Raw genomic sequence first — 11,247 nt, forward strand, 5'->3', positions numbered from 1 at the left:
CCCCTCCACCACGTCAGAATGACGTGAATTTCTCGCCGTGTATGGATCCCACTATCTCTCAGTCTGTTGATTTCTCTACGAACGCAGTGGAGAAGGTAGTAGGAGCAAGAAGGTGCCGCCAGTTAGCCACCCTCTGCTCCACAGACACATGTACGAATCACATTTCTAATTTGACAGAGTTACGCGGACGAAGACCACGCCTTGACAGGCGTGTTGGAACACGCTTATCGTTCCATGGAGGACTTCCTCGCAGAGTGCCTCTCCCTGGACGCGTCCTAGTGCCTCAAGCCGAACGCTCCCTCGTTGTCTCTAGCTCGCCTACTTCTGATACATCCCAGATTCACCTGGATGCTCGTCAAGAAGGCTCTCGTCGTTCAGGACTAGATTAGCTTCGAACAGAAATAGAGAAAAATAGATGTCGGACGTCACGGAATACACTCGGTCCTGATCGTTACGAATCAGACTATCGACGACACGAAACGAAGATAGATCGAGAAGAATGTAGCAAAGATATCGTATAGAAGAAGGAGACAAAGAAGAAGAAATAACGAAACGACTAAAATTAATGGCTAGTCCCCTGTCAGAGCCCTCAGCGAATCGATTACGCGATATAGAAGATTAAGCGATGATGAGAGGGATGAGGTAAACCTAGCGTTTGTATAAGTAATACCGTTGAATAACATTGTAATATCAGCCGCCTGCATCAGCCTGCGGATTCCTCTTTGCTACGAAGAACTTTCACTTTGCTCTTTCGACGCGCAAACACCCGTATCAATTTCTAGTCTGTAAATCTATCCCCTCAGCCATCCAGAGGCGTATCTAGTTAAGACTATTACAGTACTGTAACACAGCTATTCAGACAACGGTTCAACGCACAGCAACGATCAGGCACGTTCGGATTCTGCAAGCTCGAGATTCACGCGTTCCCTTGCACTCGTCATCATCTTGTCACTTTGCGCGCGTCCCTCGCGCGACAGACATCGATCGAGGAAAAAGACAAAAGAAAACGAAGGAATTTACACACACGACGAGAGAGAAAAATTCGGGAGGTTCGGTGTCGTGCTTCTCGCAGGCTTGCAAGCTCTTCCCACTTTTTATACAGCGAAACCCTCGAGATCGAGCACGATTGATCGAATGGACACTCGAGGGACGACGATCGGGCGTATCGAGCTTAACGCGAGCTTGCAAGCTCGCGTCTCACATTTTTTATATCGAACCTACGCCACCACCGCTCGAGACATTCGTGTCGTTTATACATACACACACACACACATATATATATATGTTTTTCCGCTTTCGAGCTTATCAAACAAATTTGCAAACTCCTCCCCCGCCTTCTCCATCGAGTAACAGTTATTCTCGACGACGTAGTTTCCCTCTGTACGAGCGTATCTCTAGATTCTCCACATTTTGCCGCGCGAAGCTTGCAGGCTCGCATCCCGCCGCCATTTTCTTCCTCCACGTTCACGCTCCGAACATACGTACGTATGTATGTACATCTATCAGCTGGCTACGCCTTTGCGATGACGCCTGTCCAGGGGTTGCTCGATACGATTTCACCGTTTTAGAAAACGAACGCCTAGTCCTAAGTTTTCGTGTTGCATAGCTTCGTGCCTAGTCTATGTACCGTTAATGTTACCTGCGCGCAAAAGAAAAGGGGATAGGGAGAGAAGAGAAAGGAAGACAGATCCGCCTTTCCTTGTCCTCTGTCGATCTGATCCTCTTCATCCCCGGGGAACTTTGTACTCGATCCTTGGATATTTGTATATATATATATATATATATATATATATATATACACACGCCTCCAAAAGTATTAGGACACTTACAGGAAATTGTTATAATTTCTTAAATTTATTTCAAAGTTAGTTGTATTAAGCTGGGAAAGGTATATATAGTTTACATTATAGTAATTATAACATTAACTTTGCAGAAGAAAGTTAAATTTTCTTTTCGTCGATATATCCACCGCGTTTTTTAGACTAAATTATTAGTTTTTCTAATTATTGTTTATGGTACTATTTGGTTCCTTGCATTTTGTAGTTTGTTCCATAAGTGATTTTGAGACTTTGAACACACTTCACAGATTTTCCGATCTAATTCATCCTAAATCTTCTCTATTGGGTTCAAATCGGGGGTTTGAGGGAGCAAATGCATTATTTTTGTTTCATCACTCTGTTCTAAATGGTGCAAATAGTCTTTACAAACCCTTGCAGTGTGCTTGGGGTCGTTGTCACGCATGAAAATAAAATTTTTGCCTATTAATCGCCTCCCAAATGGAATGATCACGTAAAATAGACAAATATTGTTCTTTTCAGAACATCCCTTCGATATTTATTAAATCACCAACACTATTGACCACTCTTCATGTTTAACTGTGGGTTAATTATACAGTCAGGAATCATTTTTCCCTCAGGTCTTCTAAAACACAAGCTTGCAACCGAACACCTCAATTTCAGATTCGTCGGTCCACAAAACATTTTTCCATTCTTCAACTGACGAATTTCGGTATTTTTTAGCCACCGTCCTAGTCTTTCTACTTTATTTTGTGACCTTAGTTACGCATCCGCCTTGAAGATCAACCTTGTGTACAGCAGGTGTCCTAATACTTTTGAAAGGGAGTGTATATATTCGTGAAGCACGTCTCTTGGCGCAGGACGCGTTCCCTTCGACGAAGTTCGAGGATCGTCCCTCCCGTTTGTCGTACAATACCAAAAAAAAACACGCAGTCTCCAAAGATAAACCAACTATCGTTGAGCAAATCGAGGCTTCCAAATGACGTTTCGAGATTGGCCGTGTACTTCAGATCGTTGGCGAGGGTAGCGAGCCTCGTCGAAGAGGCAACGAAAACTTCAAAACCGTATTCTTTTTCTCAGTCGAAAAATCGTCGATCGTGCGCAGCGTCCCGAATGATCGAGGATCGTTCCGTGGGTGTTGGAGGGTTTCGGGACACTCTCGATCGACGTGGTGAAGATCGTGGTGCGTTCGCTCGGACGCGGTTGATGTCGAGGCCGATCGAACTCCCGAGATCTGTTTCCGGCCAAACTCTTTCGCTCGACCCTCTCGCTGCCAAAGATTCGCTTCGCCGATGATGATCCGTTAACCTTAACGAACCTACAGTTAATGCCTCTACGTGTCTTTTGAAATTTGTATACCGTGTTTGTCGTCGATTCCGAGCTTGTTCCGAATTATTGCCCGATCTGGTGGCGGCGACGAGAGTGGCGAAAGATGGCGAGGAGAGACAGTGGGACGCGTTCACCCCGCTCGCGAGTCCGATCGAGACTCGGGACACGTTTCACGGTTGATTATAAGGGAGAACGCGTGTGAGAGAGAGAGAGGGAGGGAGAAAAACGCAGGTCGAAACACAAAATATGTCGCGCTCGAAACGAAGAGAGTCGCAGCACGTCGCCATAAAACGCTGCCTGCTCCAGCAGCCCTTAAAATGCCGACAATCAAGGCTAGTGCAACTAATCAAACGATAATAAATAGAAACGGAGAGAAGGGGGGGGGGGTGATGAAGTTTACCTAATAATAATTAAAGGAATTCTTAGATGAGTGATCGATGTGGTTCGTCCACGTCGGGACTGCGTGGTTGAGGGCCTCGGCGAGAACGTAACGAGGGGATGAATTAGAGTGATATAGAGGGGAATCTCAGAGCGTTACAAGAGGGAGAGAGAGAGTGAGAATCTCGTCGGGGTTGGGGATCCACGTGCGCGCGTGGACGTGCAATTAGATGTGGCAGAAAAATCGATTAGATCGAAATTACGTGCTTTGATGTCGATCGTAGAGAGTACAAAAGGTGCAACCGGCTAAGGAATTGCCTCGCCAATTATTCACCCTCGAGTTATCCACGTCCCCGAGAAAATCCTATTCGAATCAACGCCATCGTCGCCTCGATATTTTTTCCCAGGGAGGACGCCGAAGAACGAAACGTTGAACAGGTGTTTCAACGCAAAAAAAAAAAAAAAAAAAAAAACCGAGTAAAAGAAACGACGCGATCCTTTTCATTCGAGGACAGACGCGTCGTTGTCAAAACCACACTAGTCAAAAACGACTCGTTTCTCCTTTTCTTTCCTCCCGTTTGGTTTTCGTGGGCGACTAGTCCCGCGTACGAATTCGAGAGAAAGGGGGCAGACAAACTCGAGAAACACGAGAGGGAGGATTGATGAACGTGAGCGTAAAAGTGAGACAGAACGAGAGGCAGTGAGAGTGGGCGCGAGAATGTGAGTGTGCAATCGCAATCAATTATTAACTTATAATAATAAACGGCAAGCAAAAGAAAAGAAAAAAAAGAAAAAAAAAAAGATCGGCGAAACTCGTAACCGTAGGCAATATAAGTTGTAGGTGGTAAATCGGTCTCGCGAACTCGGCTGGCAAGAAGATAACAAAAGACGAGGTGAAGCAGCCGGTGAGGAACGAGAGAGAGAGAGAGAGAGAGAGAGAGAGAGAGAGAGAATTATGTGAAATTAAATCGCAAGAAAACTAAATAAATAAATAAATGAAACCTTGGTAGCAGCGCATAAGGGTATCTATAAGCTTTTGGTAACGTATTATTGCCGCTAGGCTAAAGAGAATTAATTAAAAAATAAAAATGAAAAAAAAAACAGAAAATATATATATATTATACAATAAAGAGAAAACAAAAAAAATGCGACACACAAATGAAAGAGAAGACACACAACGCAGGACATGCAGATTGCAAACTGAGACGCGGATACTCGAGTTTTAATGTATCGGGCCCGTGCGAACACTCGGCGACAAATTTACATACATGAGCGAACGACGTCGACGTATGATTCGCCTGTTCGATCGTGCGACATCGCCCGTCGACGTTCAATGATTTCGAGATGACTGATGGAGAACTGTGCAAGAGAAGAGGAAGAAGAAGAATGGGGGAAAAAGATGAAGGTAGAACACGAAGGAAGAATCGAAAGAGAAATCGCGAACGTTTGTATATCATAATTCGTAACGGGAGATGATGAAGAGAAAAGCAAAAAAAAAAAAAAAAGATTTACTGATGATAATAATAATAAGGCGACTCATTTGAAATTATTTGGATAATCTGTGATACTCAGATTGACGATTATTATTCGGATTAGACGGCGTTTCGCGCGTTTTTAACGTCAACGGACAACACTCGAGCATCGAGGCATTAATATAGATAAGGCGTTATCGATAAACGAAATTGTTCCGAGTAACGCATGCTCCGAACTAAGCCCAAGCATCTCCGCGAGAATCGATGTACAAGTTTAATAGGTAATAGTGGAAAACTTGATATTCAAAGTCTTCAGGGTTCTTGAACGACAAGCTGTTGTTATATCGAATTGTTATATCTAAATATGCCAGCGGTTCTAGCTCTTGCAAACGTACCTTGTCCACTTTAACGTTTCATATTGTGGGTCCGTTCAATGAACGCTTTCGACTCGTCGAGATTTCGAACATTCGGGCAGAGTGTAAATCGTAAAGTGTATTTAACCCTTTCTCAGAACTGAGTCTCTTTTTAGCTTGCGAGGAAAGTTACTTCTTATTGATTGTTGACAATAAAAATATGCATTTTAAGATGATTTTGTAAGAAAAAAAAAAAAAAAAAAGAAGAAGAACGAAGAGAAAAAAAGAGAAAAAGACACGATGTTCCAAAAAAATTTGAAACTAACGAATTGCACTTCACAAAGGATACTATTGAAAGTCTTCGTCACTTGTACCACCGCACCGTAAGAAAAGAGCTGGTTCGTCGTTTCTTTCTACTGAACGTACCAACTCTTACCGCAATTTTATAAAACACATTCCAACAAGCATCTCGACGTTTTTCAAGATATAATTTTCAAGCTGTGTTAAAGGAAACAAAAAAAAAAAAAAAAATAGTTTTTTAGTCAGGGTTAAAGTACAATTTTCACCACTGTTTGTAATCAACGATCGAAAGCAGGCTTGCTCATTTTTTCAAAGAGTTTCCCCCGGAAAACGGTTCAATGTTAAAATGCAGGGTTAAAAATCTTCGCTCTATTCGCGCTCGAGATCGATTCGAAATTCGTTTATTTGCTCCTTCTAACGATTCAATGTTGGCCAATGGCCGTTTCTCTAGTGATTCGATGCCACGTCAATGGAGATCAATCAATCGTATCGATGTTCGTATGTCGTCGGTGGGAGGGGGGGGGGGGGGGGGGGGGGGCTTGGACTTGGTTTCCGGTAGTGGCCTGCTCGTCACGGCAACCACCGTGCGTGTAACAGACTCCTCGATGTGTGAATTGAATCAGACGAGCCAACTCGAAACGACGTCTGAACGATCAAAGATTCGGTTTAATCAATCAACATCAACTCGGAAGCGTTGAGTCGAATATTGGCCAGCGACTCGTTGAATTCGATCGTGCACCGCGAGTGTGGCCGGCGCGCTCGGACAATTGTTTTTTATAAATACATAATTATTCGCTCGGATCATCGAGCGAGCAAGAGTGCCGCGAATTATCGTTATCGAGAGACACGGAGAGACGTTCTCGATAGTTTCTCGTGGGAGAACGAGGGCACGCGGATCGTTGTCCACTCGGTTTTTTACGATATTCGCACGGACCTGGAGACCGAACATCCGCGAAATCGGCCACGACCGAAGAATCGATCGCCTTCGATCGGTCACGATCGATGTTTGTTTCAGCTAGGCAAAACGAGAATCATTACGAATGAACACGTTGAACGAGAGCATCGTGTTCCCGTTTTCATTCTTCGTTATTTGATAATGTTAGATCTTTTCATTTTCATTTCTTTAACATTTAATAATGTTGCAAATGTAATTTATCATCTTGCGTCATCTTTTCATTTCCTTCAGATTCTTCAAAATTTATTGTACATTCAGTTACTGCTTTTATTGATAATTTTCAATTCTATAGCATTTTAATAATTAAACGCCTATTCTCGCAGGCTTCCTATTGAGAGTGAACAGTTTTTCAACAATACTTCTGTTTCTTTAATAAGAATCGACATTATTCGAAGAATGACTAGACGTAACAATTGGAAATTTAGAATTTTATTTCTCGGATAACAACGTCGTTCAACGTGTTACAGATTAATTTTCAATATATTCGTAAAGAGCACGTCTCCGTCACGTCAAATACACGAAGTCTCGTCTTCTAATCTTCGTTGTTAGGAATGAATTTCTAACAGAGTTTGCCGCAATCGTTTCAAGACGCCGATTTCGCGGATATCGTTATTATTCCACGTAACACCCACGAGATAATCATGTTACTAAGACTCTGCGTTTTTTAATATCAGCGAGACTCGGCCCTGACCACGGGGCGAACAAAAGTGTTTTCAATAAACTGTTACATTACCTGAAGCCACGATGTTTTTTTCTTTCGTCCCCCTGTACCTGAAACACGCACAACTTCCGATTAATCATCGCGAGTGACATTTGCTCGCCTTTGTTTCTTTCTTTTCTTATTTTTTTAAATTAAAATCGTAGCTTTGGGAGGAACATCCTACTTGGAACAAAATGTTCAGAATTTTAGAAATACTATTTGTAGAGACAACGTTCTGTCAGAATTGAAATTATGACTTTCCGAGGACAACGACGTAGGAGAAAAATACGTAAATGGCTGAATGTTTTACGAACAAATAATCGAAACCTTCATCCATCGTTAAATAATCACAGGTAAGTTATTTTGCTTTATCACCGAAAAGGAAGATGTTATCTTTATCTTTTATCATTTTTCTAAAAAGAGTTTTCAATTTTTGGGTTTATCATAAGTTTCATAGCGATTAATAATCAGTATTGCCCCGAGGTATAATAGGAAAGAGACGAATATTTCATAATCTTTGTTGCATCAAGGTTACACGATCATTTTTACGCGACGAGATCGAAGAGCGAACAACGTATTGTCACAAAAGCAGACTCGAATCAATCGTTGGTCGTCTCGAAACAATCATCGGACAGCAGTGTCATTTATCTGGGAACTTTCCGAAAGATTCCTGAATTAATAAATTTGGAAGACGCCAATGATGACTGTCAGGCAGAGGTAGCCAGACACGACGAAATTCAATCTCCAAAATTTGAGGTATACTGTACTCTTTTCTTCGTATCCGTACGTTGCAGACGATACAACCAAATACGAAATTGATGAGCAGAAACATAAATTTTATTACAGATACAGTGCAACAAAATTGAAAATACAGTACAATAATCATTCATTTAACAGGTATTTTAAAATATCACTTGTGAATACAAATTTTCTTCTACAGAATAAACAAAATATCAAGTTGACCGAAAAGATACTGATTCTACTCGAAGGAAAACAATAATTTGTTACAGTTTTATTAAAATTATTTTATCCATATTTATTTATTAAAATTTACTTAAATTAAAATTTTACACTGAAACTTTTGATCTCCGATTTAACAGTTAAATTTGAATAGAAGCAATTAGTTTGTTTCGTTTGAAAGAAACAAAATAACGAAACTTTTCTGTCAACCTGCACGCAATATTTTTAATCGCGATTCTTTATCGTTATTATTAAATGTAATCGTTGCCTTTGATCTTGCAAGGTAAATAGGTGGCCGCTAGGAATCTTCCCGAGGAGGAATACACGTTCTCTATCTCCGCCTTTCCGGCTCGCATGATTCCAAGCTCTCTGAGAAACGCTCCGGTCATATAAGGCCTGGCTTCGAGTGCCATCAGTTTCGATAAATCGAATTCCGTGAGGGGAACGGTATTCACTCCAAGGGCGAGCAATTCCGACGGATGTATTCCCAGCCAGCGTACGTTTGAACAGACCAAGCTCTTCCTCTCTCTGGATAACGCAGCCGAGCCGAAACTAATTTGGACAAACGTGAAACAGAATTTTATCGTGAAATCCCCGAACGTTCTTCAACGTTTTCTATTCTTTTTTTTTTTTTTTTTCTTTTTGAAAAATCAACTTTTACTGGAAATTTTTATTCTCGTTTTGTTCCTCGTTTACGGGCGCTCGTTAGCGAAGGAAAGAATATCGGCTCTAGTTTAATATAAAAATTTATAAATTCAATCGGCTTTCGCAGTTTACAATTTCAATGGTAAGATTATTTTAAAGTGTATTTCCGTGTCTTTCGTTTTTATTCCTTGGTTGATCTTTCCAATTTTCATTTGCTCGTTGGTACGATTTGATTGATTTACCGATAAACACACATGATGTCCATGCCGAAAGGGTCCGCGTCCACGATTATATAAACCGGAAGTTCCAATTTCTCGGACAGCAGCTTAACCAGCATTCTTGTGGCCACGTCCGGATATCCCTTGCCCGTGATGAGAATACAACTCAAGGAAGAGGTACAATCATCCTCTAACAATTTTTGAAAGACAGCGTCTTTCTCGACAATCAGTACCATTTTGGCCGTGGTGCGAACGGAAATTAGATTCGACACAATGTGCGGAATAAGAGCACCTCCAGGCACCGTGCAATCGATAACACGATTGTCAGACAGAGTGAGCGTCAATTCACCGGCTGCTAATCCCTTTGACGTTGGCAGTAAATCTGGATAATTAATTTTTCGTATATATAGTGCAATCGCAATGAAGAAAAATGAATTCCTGATCAATTTGTACTAATTCCTATACTGTTACTGTCATTCGCTATTGGTGAAAAAATTATTATTCCCGATTTATTTTCAGCATTATAATTTTAATTTAGTATCCGTGTCATTGATCAATTTTCGATAATTTATAAATCTAATTATTACTCACTCATCGAAAAGGAAATTAATTTTAGAGATACATTTGTAATTATTTTCAGTCCACCATTATCGTTACTACACGTTGAAAATTCATTTCCGACAAATTTCAAAGATTAACGTGTACGAGAGAAAAAAGAAATGAAGGGTAGATACGCTAGAATTTGATTAAATTCTACTGAAAAGGACTCACTGAGCTCCCATGGCGAGCAATTTAGTAAATTGGCGACGTGATGCACCGCCTGATCCAGATATCTCTGTTCTGGCACCAAATTCGACGTCCTGTCGTTTTTCAGATTGTAATAAAGCGATCGTCTCGTGATGGTCGAGTTTGTAATTAACAAACGATGCGCTGTGGCCATCACGATCATCATTAAAGCGAATCTGTCTTTGCCTCTTTTGGTACCAAAGTTGGCCACTGTTCCAGTTTCCTTTCGTTCGGTTCCATCGAAGTTCTGACCCGGCTCTTCGTGAAATTCTGATACGAAATCATCGTCCTGTTGCGTGTCTACTGGTGTACAATTTTCTGACAGTGAGTTCGAAATTTGTGGTAAACGACCGGAGCATATTTGTTGGATCACAGATGAAGTCACTTGCTCGATACGAGCTATCAATTGTTTCCTAAATATCATGAAAATAATTTTATGCTTTCTTGTTTTGGAATTTTTTTGAAATTTGAAATTACTTGATAAATATATATTTGAAACATTGAACGGGGAATCACCTTGATTCTGTATTATCTACCGCAGGTAGATCGACTTTCTTTTCCTCGATGTCTCGTGTTCGACTGTCGGTAATTTGGAAACCTGCCTTTCTAGTCATTTGTGACATTTTGTCTGCAATGAATGATTTAATATATAGATAATGTTGTATTTTGGCGCGTAGTTTTATTTTCATAAAGAATTTCAATGATCATTTTTATTCAATCATATTTTCAAAATAGACAAGTATAAGAAAATATTGAAAATTTTGATAAAATGTACACATTTTATGTATTTTGCACTGATACTTTCTAAATTTTCAACTTTACTTTTTAGTTTCACAAATTTTACAAATTTAATCAGTTTAATCAGTTTCTTCATCCATAGATGGCACGAGGTAGAATTTCATCGACTCTGTTCCAATAAACTTTTTTATCGACATTGTTAAAATCGAAATTGCCATTTTCTTTAAAATTCTGAATTAATTTGCTAAAATTTCAAAGTACGAACGTCATGTGAAAATTCTCAAAATCGAGAAGCTGTCTAAAAAATGATGAATCGAGTAAATTGCTTTGGAGTTCTAGTTCAAATATTTTTCTTTATATTAGTTATACTCCAAATAATAATCATAATTGCATAATTATAATATAACTTCCCAACTCTTTGGTTGCAAATTACACTGGAGCAGCTCTTCACAGAAAGTTCTAGCACCTGGTAAAACTGGGAAAAACAAAAAGTAGGATTTCAAAGGAGAATTTCTGTAACCACTTAACGAATAATATAGCAAGTAATAAAATATTTAATCCTATAAAAACACACTGTATTTGATTTTTTTCTTTTTTTAAATCTCACCAATTTTCCA

General features: G+C 40.2%; 3 protein-coding genes across 8 annotated transcripts in view; 2 read left to right on the forward strand and 1 right to left on the reverse strand.

The window, feature by feature from the left end:
- Positions 1-5,572, forward strand: part of LOC122537720 (dipeptidyl aminopeptidase-like protein 6) — a 192,477-nt gene extending 186,905 nt beyond the window's left edge. For all 6 annotated transcript variants that reach the window (XM_043671135.1, XM_043671138.1, XM_043671136.1 and 3 more), the window contains one exon: positions 178-5,572. In XM_043671135.1, coding sequence (XP_043527070.1) covers positions 178-279 — 102 coding nt within the window. In that variant the 3' untranslated portion in view covers positions 280-5,572. The remainder of the gene's footprint in view (positions 1-177) is intronic.
- A 1,963-nt stretch (positions 5,573-7,535) lies between these two features.
- On the forward strand, positions 7,536-8,228 carry LOC122537727. The gene is made up of 4 exons (XM_043671155.1): positions 7,536-7,636; positions 7,814-8,046; positions 8,130-8,135; positions 8,224-8,228. Exons 1-4 carry the CDS (start codon positions 7,536-7,538, stop codon positions 8,226-8,228), a joined length of 345 nt encoding a protein of 114 aa, XP_043527090.1.
- A 266-nt stretch (positions 8,229-8,494) lies between these two features.
- Positions 8,495-10,515, reverse strand: LOC122537728 (meiotic recombination protein W68). The gene is made up of 4 exons (XM_043671156.1): positions 10,409-10,515; positions 9,878-10,305; positions 9,131-9,488; positions 8,495-8,795 (listed from the first exon to the last, which is right to left on the reverse strand). Exons 1-4 carry the CDS (start codon positions 10,513-10,515, stop codon positions 8,495-8,497), a joined length of 1,194 nt encoding a protein of 397 aa, XP_043527091.1.
- Positions 10,516-11,247: the final 732 nt, after the last annotated feature.

The sequence above is a fragment of the Frieseomelitta varia genome, unplaced genomic scaffold, assembly GCF_011392965.1.
Source record: "Frieseomelitta varia isolate USP_RPSP 00005682 unplaced genomic scaffold, Fvar_1.2 scaffold_926, whole genome shotgun sequence".
Classification (NCBI taxonomy): domain Eukaryota; kingdom Metazoa; phylum Arthropoda; class Insecta; order Hymenoptera; family Apidae; genus Frieseomelitta; species Frieseomelitta varia.